The sequence below is a fragment of the Scyliorhinus canicula genome, chromosome 4 (genome assembly GCF_902713615.1).
Source record: "Scyliorhinus canicula chromosome 4, sScyCan1.1, whole genome shotgun sequence".
In the NCBI taxonomy this organism is placed as follows: Eukaryota; Metazoa; Chordata; class Chondrichthyes; order Carcharhiniformes; family Scyliorhinidae; genus Scyliorhinus; species Scyliorhinus canicula.
In genome coordinates, this window is record NC_052149.1 from 52,959,157 (window position 1) to 52,975,754 (window position 16,598).

General features: G+C 41.7%; 1 protein-coding gene and 1 long non-coding RNA gene across 7 annotated transcripts in view; one reads left to right on the forward strand and one right to left on the reverse strand.

Annotated features, from left to right (window-relative positions):
- Positions 1-16,598, reverse strand: part of osbpl9 (oxysterol binding protein-like 9) — a 291,865-nt gene that overhangs the window by 61,718 nt on the left and 213,549 nt on the right. For 3 of the 6 annotated variants that reach the window (XM_038794259.1, XM_038794260.1, XM_038794263.1), the window contains 2 exons: positions 14,288-14,326; positions 12,474-12,567 (listed from right to left, as the gene is read on the reverse strand). In XM_038794259.1, the coding sequence (XP_038650187.1) occupies positions 12,474-12,567; positions 14,288-14,326 (133 nt within the window). Of the gene's footprint in view, positions 1-12,473; positions 12,568-13,546; positions 14,145-14,287; positions 14,327-16,598 lie in introns of those variants that run through there. The other 3 variants (XM_038794261.1, XM_038794262.1, XM_038794265.1) reach the window with 2 other exon arrangements.
- On the forward strand, positions 337-16,383 carry LOC119964586. The gene is made up of 3 exons (XR_005460331.1): positions 337-453; positions 9,437-9,486; positions 16,329-16,383. It is a non-coding gene; the product is annotated as an uncharacterized LOC119964586 (long non-coding RNA).

Sequence of the window (16,598 nt, forward strand, 5' to 3'; positions counted from 1 at the left end):
GGAAACCCATGCAGACACAAGGAGAAAGTGCAAACACCACACACAGTCATCCAAGGCCGGAATCAAACCCAGGTTCCAGTTGCTTGAGGCTGCAACATGTCCCACTTCTACATTTGCCATTGCCAGTGCTTTATGTTTTATAATAATCGTTATTGTCACAAGTAAGTTTACATTAACACTGCAACGAAGTTACAGTGAAAAGCCCCTAATCGCCTCATTCTGGTTCCTGTTCAGGTACACAGAGGGAGAATTCAGAATGTCCAAATTACCTAATGACATGTCTTTCAGGACTTGTGGAAGGAAACCGGAGAATCCGGAGGAAATCCACGCAGACATGAGGAGAACGTGCAGACTCCACACAGACAGTGACCCAAGCCGGGAATTGAACCTGGGACCGTGGAGCTGTGAAGCAACAGTGCTACCCACTGTGCTCCAGATTCTTCTTGACTGCTGGTAGGACAGGTTCAACTTTGCCTATTTTACCGATCTCTGGACAATACAGGAGCAAGTGCAAAACTGCTGAATTTTAGAGAATGGCAGAATCAGTTCCATACCAAATTTAACTTCCACCTGGTGCATATTCCTGGAGCCCTCCCAGAACAATTAATTTTGGAACCATAATTTTAAAAAGTGAGTGCTGTTGATTCACTTGTCAATACCTTCAATCTGTGGCCTCTGGTTCCCAATCCTTCCACCAATTGGAAGTTTCTCCTTATCTACTCTGCCTAGGCCTCTCATGATTGTATAAGAAGATAGGACTTTTTGAGTAGAAAGGCAGGAGAATGGGGTTGAGAATTATATCAGCCATGATTGAATTGCAGAACAGACTCAATGGGCCGAATGGCCTAATCCTGCTCCTATGTCATATCATTTGGCCAAAGAGCCTTATTATGATTCACCACATATTAACACCAAGTTCAAACAAAGATAATCAAAAAGTCTCCACTCCGTTTCAATCATGTCACAATTTGCAGTTACTAAACTAAAGCCAGGCTTATCCCCAATGGCCGAATAAGAGAAGACGAACTGTTAAAACTACTGCTTTTGCTTCGCAGATTTTTTTAATGAGTAGCCGAACTATGAAGGGTAGAAATGTTTGATCCCTAGCCTGTGCTGATCTTAAACAAGGCAATGTCAGGGATTCTACAATGGGTCTCAATGTTCTTGTGTTAGGGAAGAGAACAACCTTAGGCTCAGCTGTCATATCAACAGAATATCAATAGTGACTTTTTAAAAACTGAATTTAGAGTACCCAATTCGGTTTTCCAATCAAGGGGCAATTTGGCGTGTCCAATTCACCTACCCCGTGCATCTTTTTGGGTTGTGGGGATGAGACCCATGCAGACACAGGGGAGAATGTGCAAACACCACATGGACAGTGACCCGGGGCCGGGATCGAACTCGGGTCCTTGGCACCGTGAGGCAACTGTGCTACTAACTGGTTCATAATAACCTGCAACCGAACTTAAGGGAATCAAATGATAAGGAGCTCAGATAGAAAAGTTATAGGTGAGCCATGATTTTACTGAATCGTGAAGCAGACTCAAAAGGGTTGTATGCTCCTATTGGCTCAGCCTGCAATACCCACCACGTCCCATGAATGAATAATTTTTTAAAAAGTCACTGTTACAATTTAGGAAATGCGGCAATCAATTTTTGCACAGCAAGAAACCAAAGCAGCAAAGTGATAATGCCCAGATAATTTGTTTCTGTGTTACCTACTGAGGGATAAATATTGTTAGACACCAGGAATAATTAATTCCCTTGCCCTTCTCCAAGTTATGTTATGGGATCTTTCACATCCAGCCTGAGAGGGCACATATGGGCTAAGTTTAACATCTCATTCAAAAGGCTTCACATCCCACAATGCAGCACTCACCCAGTACTAGACTGTAATTTCAGCCAAGATTTTTGTCATAGCTGATATTCCCTGCATGAGGGACTTTTGTTGGCACTTGACCAGTTAGTTTGAATTAGCAGATCAATGTCAGCCTGTTGTTGACAGTGTTTTGAGTTGCAAGTCGCTCGAAGTGAGAGATGGAAACAGGATGATTCCTTCAACAGGACATCAGGATCTGAGTGAACAGAATAAGCAACTGTGTACCTCCTTAACCAATCAGTCTGAAGCATTGTGAAATTAACAACACAAGGACCAACAGCAAGTTACAGTGAGTGAATTCCATGTCAGATCAAAGGTAGAAAAGAGAAAAAGATTGGATTAAAAGAGAGGTGCAGGAAGTGAAAATATTAATAGAAATTTGCAATTACAAAATCTGAGAAGGTTGTGAATCTTTGGAATTCTCTGTGCCAAGGGCTGTTTGTTCAGCCGTGTATGAAGCTGAGATCGATAGATTTTTGGGCTTAAGGGAATCAAATGATATGGAGATCAGGTAGAAGAGGTGTAGGTCAGCCATGCTTTTACTGAATTGTGAAGCAGACTCAAAAGGGATGTATGGACTACTCCTGCTCTTATTTCATATGCCCTGAAGGATTGAAAACCACACATGTAATTGTTAAATTTCCATGTCAGATAATTTGACTGACAGTAATTAACACTTATACTGCTAAAAGGGTACTTAGACATAATTACTTCATTAACTTGCTGAAGTGGCTTTACTTTCTACAGTATAGGCATAGGAACTTCATGCCACTCAATTATTTGGATGCAGAGTCAGACAGCGAGATTTCATTTTGGCAAGGATAATGGCAGAGCTGCACATCTCCAAGCCACTTTTCGATTTCTATGTTTAATTGTGAATGCGTCCATGTCTGAACTTTGTAGTAGCATTTGGCTATAAATAACGAGCGCTATTAACCTCATCGTTATTTTAACGGTAGACATTGAGCCACTGCCTTTAATGGTTCCCAAAACTTGTGATGGATAAGAACACAACTTGGGAGGTTCATATGATGTGAGCACGGGAGCAGTTGCTTTTTCGCAAGCTCTGGATCTGTTCACCTTTTAATCCATCTTTTCATCCTTGTGCACATTTCTTTTTGTTTTTTTTCTTGGTTTACATATTTATACTATGTCCCAAGAATTGTTAGTCAATGTTTCTGCGTTATGGAGCAGAGTTAGAATATTGAAATCCTTGCTTCTTCATGGCGGCTGGAAGGAGTTGGGTTGCCTTTAGTGACGCAATTGCTTTTGAGGGGGCTCCCGTCCTGATGGTACCGTGTGCACGACAGATAATGGCTGCCAACGAGGATACAGTTCTGTCTGAAGATCTCGACTTGGAGGTGCAAGTCGTTAAGGCCCAATTCCAAGAGTTGCAGGGTGTTTTTATGCAGACAATGGAGGCACGTGCACAAGGAAGTTCCTGCATTAGAGAAATTCAATAGAGCACATTTAATCCCGTCTTTGAGGCCTGGGGTTGGCATGGCCTTCAGAGCACTGGTCCTGTGTTGTGCTCTTCTGAATTTCAGTCGTGAAGGGTTAGGGGTAGCTGAACCATTTGAGTCAACCTCCCCAGAGGAGCCTAGGTGTTGACCGCCTGGGTTTGGTGAGCCAGCATGGTGGAAGTAAGGGTGTCTCATGCTTCGATCGTTGAAATCCATGAGAGGTCCTGAAGAGTGTTCATTGATCCTGATCCTGTCTCATCCTTGATTTTGGCTTTCTTCGTGCACCTGTGAAATCTTTATTCTGAGGGCTGCCCTGCATTTCTTCATCTTTGTTATTTCCCTAGACTTTTCTCCCTTTTGATCATGTTGCTGTCTGCTTGATGTTGTTAACTGTTTCAATTTACAGGGAATCAAATAATTTTGGTGTGATAACCTGTGCCGTTAAGTATCCTGATTTAACAGGTTTAGATCATGTTAAGCCAAATGTTGAACACAGGATTTGTGCTCAGTTCTAAATGTTTTGGGACCTTATGTTGTCTGATAATCCTTGTGGTGGAAGGAGCAGGGTGAGGGGTGGAGGGTTGGAGTTGGTAAGGTGAGTTTTCAATCACTGTGATAGAGGATTAGAGCTATTTTTTTCTTTTAGATCAGAGCAACCATGACATTTTTCTCTTTGGTAGCCCTACTTTATTTTCATGGTTGTTAGGGTGGGTTCCTGGTGCTGGGGAGAGGTGGGTTGATCTCCCCTTTGAGGTGGGGGTGGGTTGGAGGTTTGGGGGGGGGGGGGTGTAGTGCCCTGATGACCCCCTCTTCTCTGAGTTCCCCCTTTCCGGCTGGGATCTTCCACGTTGTGTCATTGTCATTCACTAAGAGGTTGATTTTTTTCAATTGCTCTTACTTTAACATTCTTTAGTCCAAAATTCTTCATGAGGAGTTCTCCATTGTTAATTAAGTCAGTGACTGTAAACTGAAACTAAATAGGGCCTTTTTGTGAGTACAAAGCACAAGCAGATCTTTCACTTACTGAACTAGCACCAAAAATGCAACCGTGTAGCTTTGTTTTTGAACTTACTAAGCAACTGCCTTTCAAGTGTGATGGTTTATTTTCATACGATTAAATAATTTTGTTTAAAATCTCCTCAATTACATCTTTAAACAATAAATTGAATTAATAGATCCATAAAATTTATTTAGGCAGACGATTTTTACATGTTATAGTAGTGTTTGAAAGTGGGACTTTCATACTGCTTCTAGCTCTATTGAGATTCAATGGGAAATATATCTGATTTCTTTAAGAAAATCAGGTTGAGCAATAATGTTTTCACTAATGCTTAGGCTGGTTTGTTTTGCACAAGTATTCACATCTCATATGTTTAGTTCAAATAATTAAAGCACAGGAAGCAGTGTGAAACAAATAGGTCAGCATTCCACGTAAAGACTGATCACCATAAATCGATATCCTCCGGTTCTCAAACCTTCGGCATATAAGGACATTGATGTTGAAGAGCACTGTGAACCAGTTAGCAACACATACAGGATAGGTGTTAAAAATTAAGGGGACCACAGTAACATACTGGTGGCAATTGGCCCGGCTCTCACTTATCCTCATTTAAGTGGACAGGGTCCAAGCTTAATGGGACGTGACTGGCTCCAACACACAAAATGGAATTGGGTGGAAATATTCAAACTGGGCGAGATGGGCCTGCATGAATTATCCAAAGGTATTCTGAGGTCTTCTGGGGTGAACTGGGGAAGATAAAGGGATTCCAAGTCAAAATATATGAGACCCCGGAGGCCACACCAACACTTTATTGGCCAGACTGGTCCCTATTCCATGTTAGAAAAAGTGAAAACAGAACTTCTGCGCCTTAAAGAACTAGTCATAATTAGACCGGTAAAGTTCAGAGTGGGCCGCAGCCATCGTACCCGTCCTCAAGTTGGACAAGATGGTCCAGATTTGCAGGATTATAAACGAACTGTCAGTCAATCAAGCTGCCAATTTGGACCGGTACCCCATACTTAAGATGGAAGACCTGTACGCTAAACTCGCTGGGGTTTTATGCTCACCAAGCTGAACATAAGCCATGCTTACTTGCAACTGGAGTTAGGTGAGGCATCCCAAGAGTACCTTTCCATCAACAGGACCAAAATCTTGTACGAATATACTCGGTTACCATTTGGAATATCGTCAGCTTGCGCAATTTTTCAACACACCAGGGACTGCCCAAAGTTGCCATTTATTTAGATGATGTCCTGATTACTGGTTTTACGGAAGAGGAACACTTAACAAAATTGACAGAAGTGCTAAAAAGGTTCTCAAACGCTGCCGTGCTCTTGAAAAGGGAAAAGTGTAAGCTTCAGGCCAACGAAGTGGCCTATTTGGGCTACAGGGCCGATGCAAAAGGGTTGCATGCGGTGGAGGAGAAGATAAAAGCTATCAGTGCTGTACCACCCCTGAAAAGCACTATGAAGCTGAAGTCTTTCTGCATTAACTATTACTGTAAATTCCTTCCACATTTGGCCACCCTATTAGCAACAGTGCATGCTTTGCTGATGAAGCAACAGAAATGGTTTTGGAAAGCACCCCAGGAGGAGGCCTTCAATCAAGTGAAGCAACGTCTTGAGTCCACTAGTTTACTGATCCATTTTGACCCTTGAAAAGAAATTGTCTTCGCCTGCGACGTGCCTCCATATGGGATTGGGGCGGTTTCCCAAAGGGACAGCCAGGCCCGGTGCTTAGGTACCCGAACCCTCTCTGAGGCAGAGAAAGTGTACTCTCAAACCGAAAAGGAGGCGTTGGTGGCTGTGTTCAGCATTAAGAAATTCCACCAATATGTCTATGGATGGCATTACACGTTTGTGACGGATCACAAATCTGGTTAGAATTATTCAAGAGGATAAGGCCCCCGAAGGCCTCTGCCCAAGTAGGCGCTGGTCAGCTTCTGAATATAACTTGGAGCAACGGCCTGGAGTCCAGATATGTCATGCTGATGCTTTGAGCCGTCTCCCGTTACGCGTAAGCTCTACGTTCCCAATGGTGCTCGAGGAAGTTGTGATGACTTTAGTCTTGCGGACACTGGTAACGTTTCCAGGAAGTTTAATCAGGTCATGGATGCAAAAAGACTCTACCCTATCAAAATCAAACATATGACTTTGAACAGTGGTTTCCCTGGTCCCGTTTCATAAACATTAAAGCCTTATTTTACCAGGAGGTACAAGTTGAGCTGTGGGGACAGTGTGCTCCTGTGGAGTTCGCAGGTGGTCATCCGGATCCTAGTAGACAGCCGGTATTGGAGGAGTTGCATAATGCCAACCCGTGCATATCCAAGATGAAGATGTTGGCATGGAGCTACTTGTGGTGGCCCGACATCGACGCCGATATTACTAGCATGGCCAAGCATTGCGACCAGTGTCAGAAACCTTCTACCGCCCCTCTGCAACCCTGGGGATGGCCCGGTGGGCCTTGGGTGAGGGTACACATCGAGTTTGTGGGGCATTTCATGGGGAACATGTTCCATTTGTTGGTACACTTTCACTCTAAATGGATGGATGTGTACCAGATGATGTCCACTACATCTTTCATGACCATCAAGCAGTTGCGCCAGCATTTTGTGTCCATGGTTCAGCCAAGGTCCTTGTTTCGGACAACAGTACCGCATTCACCAGTATGGAATTCTAGCGTGTTATAACCCCTATGAGACCCACTGAGACCCCAATTAATCTCCCTGTGGGCCATGTGGAGTACGAGCTCATCCGCTGAGGGGCAGAGGCCCAACAGCATGCTAGTTAACTCAAACCTTAAGAAGCAGCTCAGGTAGGAGACGTGCTACACAGTAGTCTCAGCTGGGACTGTTACTTGTAAATGCTTTACTTTTGACTCTCCTTTTCAGACTCCTCCATTGCTACTATATTGGCAATGAGGAGAAAGCAGAAATACAGTCAGTGCAGCTAACCATTTGGAGCACAGCCACCTCTCTTCATGAAGGAATAAGGTTTACACAATTTTGAAAATGTTGCTCTTTTGCAGGCTTCATACACTCAATTCAGGTGTAGAGGGTATGCGTTATTTTCTTTTAAGACAAATGCTATAGTTGGGGATGATTACCAGGCAGTAATTCATCTGACCATCTGTGGGGGTCCCACTTTAAGCAACAGCCTGGCGTACCCCGTGGCCCCAGATTCAATAAAGTTCGAAGAGCTAGTGGTGCTCGTGGCAAACCACTATTGCCCTAAGCCATCAGTTATCGTACAGAGGTACCGATTTAATATGGCTGAGAGGACCCCAGGGGAGTCCATTATCGGGTCTTTGGTGCAATTGCACAAATTGGCAAAGTTTTGCGACTCTGGGCCATCCCTACCTGAGATGCGACAGGACGGCTTGTTATTCGGAGTAACTAATATGGCGGCCCAGCAGAAATTGCTGGCCGAACCGTTCCTGCTTCTAAAAAAGGTTGTCGAGATCTCCCTCTCACGGCAGAGTGCAGAGAAGGGAGTCCAGGAACTCCAGGGGTTGTCAAAGATAGAGGTAAAATGTGTAGGCCCCCCCCCCCCCCCCCCCCCCCATTCTGAAACATGCCTAGGACTGAGAACCCCAAAACCCCACCCTGGCCTGAAGCTCTTTTGGGACCCGTTGGCCAAAGGCTGTTGCAGCCAGGCGGATCACCTCCCCAAAGCACTTGTGGCCAACAAAACCGTAAGGATAGAAAGGCTAGGTGTGGGGGAGGGGACATTGCCCATGGGTGGGGGGTGTTGGGGACCCATAAACTCAGAGAGAGAGATCGGTCCACCCTTTCAAAATGGCGCCCCGATCACGGGGTTCAGCTCCTCACTGCTAAGTTTGGGCTAAACTGGTGAGAAAGTCCCCAGGGCCCAAAAATTTGATTAAATACCATTGGATAGCGGTGGGGAACTCGCCGCCCAAGCCGGCAGGAAACTTCCTGAAACACCCACCACAAATTAACTTAGAGATGTTTTGGGAGAATTGCACCCCTAATTGCATTACCTCTTACTCTCACCCCATGTAATACCTTGCTATATCTTACTCTAGTGCTATCTGTTTCTTCCAATTCTTTACACCCTTGTTTTCCCCCTGTAATATTACCTTCTGTTTTCAATCCCCATGCCAAGTTAGCTCAAAGTCCCCAGAAAGGAACTAACTAACCATCCTGCAAGGACATTGATCCTAATTCTGTACAGGTGCAACGCATCCCATCTGTACAAGTTCTATATCTCCAAGAACTGATACCAATGTCCCAGGAATCTATAGCCTAGCCTCTTTGGCATTGTGGCAGTCACCCATTCTCTCTCAGCTGCAAACCCTTAACCTACAAGGTGACCACATCCAGAAACATGCTTTCCACGAAACCAAGAGCGCAAGCTCTTCTGTTGACACAATCTTCAAATAAATAATCACTGCACTCCACAGCACCAAGATGCCCACCATGCCTGTATATATCAAACCATGAATGGACTTAACAAAGATAAATCAAAGACCTAAATAATTAAAGACTCACTAGCTTTTCACCAATCAGCTGCTTCCTTCGTGCTGACATTACTTTATTTTATAGGGAATTAACTTCAATGTTTTACTCAATTATTACTACCTATACACCTCAGAATGCAGGTTTTGATACAGGGCAAAGATGGTTGGAGAAAATTGTGGTACACACAAGACTATATGTCACATAAACCCATTTCTCTGGAGGACATCGCCGAGAGGCCTCATGTGAAGGAAGAGAAGGGGCCAAAAATGTACACTTGAGCAACTCACAGGTGAGGGAATGCAGGTGGAAAGAGAGGCCAATGCTAGAGATACTTTGACCATGATCCAAGTAACGGCAATATCATATGACAATCTAATTATGAGATATGCATATCAGTCATTATATTCAGCAAGCCTCAACTTGCCCTGAGTTTGAGAATGGTGGAGAAAGTCACTGGAGGATGAGATAGTCAAACCTCTCAAAATCTGCAGAGTAAAGGAGGTGCAATGTACAAAACGGTCACAGAGGATGGCCCTGAACTTGTGGTCAGCAATGTGATGGTAACATACACCATGGACTGCATTAAAAACTACACTCTAACTTTTTTGCAGGCTGCAGAATAGACTTGTTCTTCCAGTTGCAGCATGGTTCCTTTGACGAGGTAAGTAGGGAGACTTATTGACATGGCGCAATTCCAGAAAAGCCATATCTCGTTTTGACATCAGAAGCTGAAGACACAAAATGTTTTCAGTTCAATAACAGGTAAATGACCTTCAATGCTTAAAAAAAAAAAATCTAAATCCCTCTTCCTGATCGCTCACCACTATTGGGACCGCAAGAGAGTCAATTTTATCCATGAAGTTTGTTTCTGTGCTGTGGGATATTTGGAAAATTGATTTCAGACATTGAAACAGGGAGTTGTAGGAGCGATGGGCACAGATTTTAGAAGTATAACAAATGACTTGAGAGAATAAAGGGAGACTAAAGATGCGCAGTGTCATGTGAGGGTCCCATTAAGAAAAGTGTGTTTTATCAAACGGCTCCAGTGATGTCACTGTGTCGGTGGAGCTGGGCAGTGATTCTTGCTTTTACTTTCGTTGTGAGCTGGAAGCTGCTTTGTGGCTCTGCATTTTTTGGTTTAGTTTTCAGTTGGGAGCTTGCATTCAACAAAGAAGGTGTATGTTTTGGTCGCTCTCTCTCTGCATGCTAAAGAATGTCTCCAGACCACTTGATAACTTTAAAGTATTACCTGTTTTCTGTAAGGAATGCAAACCAACTCTTTTGGTAGAAAAAGAGTATTTGGCTTCTGGATGTTGTTAGGAAAGTTATTAAGGGTTACCTATAGAGTACTGTATCTTGGTGTGGGGGGAGGGGGGGGGTTGTGTTGGTAGTTGATAAGATGTTTATTGTGAGTTTCTAAAATGTTAACTGGATTCATAGAATAAACATTGTTTTGTTTAAAAATACTTAAGATCTCTGTTGCATAACACCTGGAAAGTGGGCCCTTGTGCTCCTCATAACCAAAATCTATTAAAAGTTGTAGGTCAGGTGAACTCCATGATATACTTTGGTATTCTCTAAACCCTGGCCCATAAAAACAGTAGCTTGTAAGGACCCAGGCGTCAAGGATGACTAAAACAAGTTTGGCATATATTATCAAGTCTGCCATTTGAATTTTAAAGTGTAAAATTGGAGGATTACCAGAAAAAAAATCAGAATGGAAAACAATGATAGTTTTGAGAGGCATCAAATGAAGAGGCTTCAACAGATGCAGAGGCAAATGAAGGGCCAAAAGTCAGGCAGTTAGGAGCTTACACATGCAATTGGGACATTAAGGAATGTACGAAGCTGCCAGAGAGCCTCACCAGTCATCAAAGAGGAGGCAGTAAATGTGGGGTAGAGTTTATACGGATGAAGATTTTAAGGAGCAAAATAGGGGTGCAGACAGGAAAGGAGTTGAGACCACAACCAGCATGGCAGCAGGCTTGAAGGGCCTATGTTCCTTTGTTAAGGCTTTAGAGAGAGTGCAAAAAAGATTGATGAGAATGGTTCCAGGGAAGAACGACTTAAATTAGTGGATAGATTAGAGAAGCTGGGCCCTTAGAGACGGAAAAGTTAAGATGGAAGTGTTCAAAATTCAGGAGGGGCCTACGCAGAGTACATAGAGAGAAACTTTCATGTGGCAAGCTTCAAGAAGCAGAGGATATCGATTTAAGGTAGTGGGCAAAGGAACCAATGGCAATAGGAGGAAAAACCTTTTTACACAGTGAATGGTTAGGATCTGAACGCGTGGTGGTGTTAGATACTATTGAAGCTTTCAAAAGGGAAGTGGACAAGCACTGAATATAGAATAGAATAGAACAGTACAGCACAGAACAGGCCCTTCAGCCCTCAATGTTCTGCAGAGCATTATCCGAAACCAGGATCAAGCTATCCCACTCCCTGTCATTCTGGTGTGCTCCATGTGCCTATCCAATAACCGCTAGAAAGTTCCTAAAGTGTCTGACTCCACTACCTTGTAGATGGTTGGCAGGCTTTGGGAAAATGAGTTACTTGCCACGAAATTCACAGACTCTGACATACTTTACTTTTCACAATATTTATATGACTGTTCCAGTTTAGTTACTGGTCAATGGTAACCCACGTTGAATGAGGATGCTTCAGCATTGGTAATGCCATTGAATGTTATGGGGATAGAAAGAAAACTCCAAGGCTGCAGGAAAGGACAAGTGGGGCTAGTTGAGTTGTTCTTGCAGAAAACAGGTACAGAGACAACTAGCCAAATGGCCTCCGATTGAGCTATAGCCACGACATGATAATCAGGGGTGGCATTCTCCAGTCGCGACCGTCTGGCGACCGGAGAATCCCGCCCGAGGTCAATGGACTTCTCCATTGTCTGCGTCTTGCCCGTCATGACCTTGCAGCGGGCGGGGTGGAAGAATCCAGCCCTACATTTCCTCATCAATTTCACTAATCCAAGGAAATATATAATAAATACACCACAATATAACTTTAAACGTCAAATATCTTCTTTTCAAATCAGTTTCATTTAGTATAGAGGGAGTTTGAAAAAAGATTAAGAAATTTTTGGCTACAGCATAAATTTTGGAACTTACAGATTGTTTTCATTGCTGACTGTATTTGGATAAAAACAGTGGCAGTCTCAGAAAGAGTCACAAGACATGTGAACAGGACTAAGCTCTATAATCCCGAATCAAGCAATAATTAGATTTTTTTCAAAACGGCAATGACTCTACTAAGTGCGTGTCACTACTAAATTAAAGGGAGAAAACTTTTTTTTTTTAAAACTGAAAGTGCCGCCTCAAACAATATTTTAAATTATTTCCTCCGCTTGTTCAAAAATGCATAAATTGAATTATTTGGTTATTCCACCCCCCCACCTCAAAACAAATATATAATGACATGTAATATTTCCTGGTTTGCCTTAAATGTAATTGACAGACTTACTAGCAAATGTTAGCTAAAACTTACCTATTTTAAAAATTGATTTTTAACCACAAAATTATGTCCATGATTAAAAACCCAAAGACAGAATCAACCAACTCTCTTTTTCATAATACAATAACAATTATACCAATCATACACATACTTAAATAATTGAATTAATTAGTAGAGACAGCTATATACCTGGTGGCAAAACAGTTTGGGTAGGCATAGTGGTAATTACTGTTGACTCCAGAGGGTTAGGTTGATAAACTCCATCCACTGGGTTGATAGTACTCTAGAGAGGTGAGAAAAAAAAGAGAGGAAGATTAAAACAGTTCCATTCCATTGCTACAGTAATAATGGAAGGCAGTGGAGCACAGATACAGATCCAGAATGAAAGTCAGCTGAAACCTGACGAAGAGAAAGCTGAGGAGAAACTTAAACTAATGAATAGAGGAAGAATAACCAAACATGAAAGCTACTATTTTGACAACAATAATCAATGCAATTTTGTTTGTGTTAGTTAGATCAGCAGCTAGCAGTTAGAAGACCCATGCAAATATATGTCCTGTCGTTTAAAATGCACAGTATTTAGGGAATGTTATTTGTTTATGAATCTGGTTTCAGTTATGAAAGCACAGCTAGATGAACGCACTCAATAACCATTTCAACACATCATGGAACAGTTTAGAAATTTTACAATTTAAAAAAAGATTTTAACTAAGCAGAATTTTACTTGGCAAACTAGAATGATTTTTAAGACGACTAGAAAAACCTTTCTGAATACTTTTGATGGTACAGGACTATTTTTGCAACTCATTTACAATTTTAACATGTCAGTAGCCTGGCAGCAATCTTGAAACAATATATAACTGCAATATCCAAATTTGAGTATGTATAAACGGCACATTTATTAATTCTGAACGGTGCTACTATAGCAATCTCATGATTATAGCATATTGCAAATAAAAACATGCGGATTAAAACAGTTCATTGCCAAAAAGCGGAACAACATAAAAATAGATAAAGCATGGACGGAAGAAAAAAATGTACCATACCATGAATATTAGAAGAGCGTGTAAATACGGGGAAGTGTTTTCTCATTTCAAATTAACTTACTTGGTAGTCAAATTAACGCAAATAAAGTGCAATGCTTACAATAAAAAAAATTTCAATTACCACATTTAAAAAGTGTAGATTCCAATTCAACATTAGATATTGATATCATACATACAATTAATTTATAAATCAACATTTTATTTCATAAGACTTACCAACTGTCATAGATGAATCCTATTAAATGCAAATGTAATGTAGTTTGCATACTGCATGGTATTCAACAAATATACCAGCAGACAGAAACTTGAAAACAGCATAAAAAGCTGAACAGCATCTAGTTCTACAACCAGGTGAAGGAATGCCAAGCAAATATCAAGCATTGAAGAAAGTCCAGGAGCTGGACAAAGACCTAAAAATTGCAAAAAAAAAACCTGTGTAACTGATTTTCAAAACGATCAGACCAGTTTTAGGGTTGAAGGTTCCATAGCCTAGCATCTACGCAAGTCTACAAACCAGATATTTCCTGTTTTACTGTAAACTGCATTCCAGCAACTGATTAAGGTCATGCTGAACTTCAATAGTAGATCTCAAAATAAAAGCTTGCATTATTACTATAATCCAAAAGCCTAGGATACAATACAAGGCTGTAACATTATACAGGTTTAGTTTATGGCACAATTTTGACAAGCAATTAATCTGGCCAAATGCACATGTTAGAATATTAATATTCCTGTGATTTGTAATGCTTTTACAAATAAAGTCACTGTAGATGCCAGGCTAGAGAAGATAGAAAGGAAAAAGAACCAGCCAACGGAGGAAAAAAGTAAACCACAGTAAATCAGTAGTTAAATATATGATTTCCTTCTCAATTGCATTTCAAATCATTTTTTTCTTTGTATACCCAAATACAAAAGAAAAAGAGTGTAACAACATATCATACTGGTTTACAAACTTACTATGAGTCCATTTGCGTGCTTCTCCTCATTACTTTGGTCCTTAAAATTTTGGAAAGAAGAAATTTTTCAAGATACCATTAAACAACAGGTCAAAGTCTGAAATATCCCATTTAATGTTTTGGTAATCATTAGTATACTCAGTACTAAAAGTACCCAGGATTAAAACTCATTACCATTTTAACAACTACTTTTATGCAAGTGAGCTTTGAGTCTGTTTAGTTTTTGAGAATGCAATAAACAATAATTAAAAGCAAGTTATTTTACTGTTTTTGTTACACATCAAAAAAATGCTACGTCCTACATTATATTACAAATAATGCACAGGTTGCATGAAGGAAATGTCTTCAGTTACACTTTTCATTACAGGACATATAAACTACAGTCCTTGCTGCTGAGATTTGTGGCTCAACTGTGGTATAGTATACTGGGTTTATATTGATCCACTACCAGGCAAGGGCATGTCCTCAACTGTGCTATCGTGGGAGAGCATCAAGAAATATTAATAAGTCCCCCAGAGGAAGGTAGGGAGATCTGAATGGTCAATCACCCTACACTACACTGATCTCATGTGCTCAAGGAAAGCTGCAGATAGGCACAAAAGCCTGAAAGTATTTTGCCGATTCTCTCAAGGAAATGATGGTTGGAGAAGGCTAAACAAAGCAGAAAAGGGAGAAACAGATTATTATGCTTTCAACTGCCAATTCCATTACTATTAATTGAGTAGCTGAAAAGAAATTCACTTTCGCTGCTAAACTGCACTCTGTGGAACAAGGATATAATCACTTTTTTTTAATAGAAAGTTTATTTTAATATTCAGCTGGAAGCAGGACATCCTGCATGCCATTTGCAGGACATCACTTTTATACAACTAGCTGTAAGGTCATAAGAAATAGGACAGGAATAGGCTATTCAGCCCTTTGAGTCTGCTTCACTATTGAATAAGATCATGGCTGATCTAATGCTCACGAACTAACTTTCCTGCCTTATTGCCATAATCCTCAATTCCCCTACTGACAAAAACCTACCAAGCTCAGCCGTGAAAATGTTCAAAGACTCAGCAACAATAGCTACCTGGGGTCAAGAGTCCCAAAAATTGACCATTCAGAAGAAATTCTTTCTCAAATCTGTTTTAAATGCGCAATCCCTTATTCTGCAACTATGGCCTCTGATCCCACACTCTCCCATGAGTGGAAACATCCTATCAGTACTTACCCTGTTTAATTCCCTAAGAATCATATATATTTCAATCAAATCAGGGGCTGGTTTAGCACAGGGCTAAATAGCTGGCTTTGAAAGCAGACGAAGGAAGGCCAGCAGCACGGGTTCAATTCCCGTACCAGCCTCCCTGAACAGGCAGCAGAATGTGGCGACTAGGGGCGTTTCACAGTAACTTCATTTGAAGCCTACTTGTGACAATAAGCAATTTCCATTTCATTTTTTTCATTTTCAAATCACCTCTTATTCTTCTGAACTCCAAGGAGTACAGACTCAGCCCATAGACCCTACCCATTAAATCTTTCCTCATATGGCAGTCCCACCAGATCGGAGATCATCCTAGTAAGCCTCCTCTGTACTGCCTCTAATGGCAATATGTCTTTCCTTAAATAAGGGGACCAAAAGTGCACCCAGTATTCGAAATGTGGCCTCGCTAGTACCTTGTACAGTTGCAGCAACACCCATTTACTTTTATAATAATAATAATAATCGCTTATTGTCACAAGTAGGCTTCAATGAAGTTACTGTGAAAAGCCCCAAGTCGCGTGTCTTTTCGGGGAGGCTGGTATGGGAATTGAACCCGCGCCGCTGGCCTTCTTCTGCATTACAAGTCAGCTGTTTAGCCCACTGTGCTATATCAGCCCCTTAATACTCTAGCCCCTTTGAAATAAAAGCCAGTATTCTACTTGCCTTTCCCATTAGCTTCTACACCTATATGCGTTCTGGGTTTCATGAGTAAGGACCCAAAGTCTCTTTGTGCTACAACTTTCTGCAGTCTCTCCCCATTTAAATAATAACCTGCCTTCTCACTCTTTCTTCCAAAAAGAACAATCTCACAAGGCAGACAGCATTATCAGAGACCCCTCCCACCCAGGCTTTGCCTTCTTCCAGACCCTTCCATCAGCCAGAAGGTGCAGAAGTCTGAAGACCAGTGCATCCAGACATAGGAACAGCTTCTTCCCCACAGCTACAAGACTCCTCAACGACTCCACCTCGGACTGATCTGTTCCCTGTAAGAACACTATTCACGATGCCCTCTGCTGCTCTTGCTCATGTATTTGCTTTGTTTGGCCCCTTGTTCCGCACTGTAACCAAT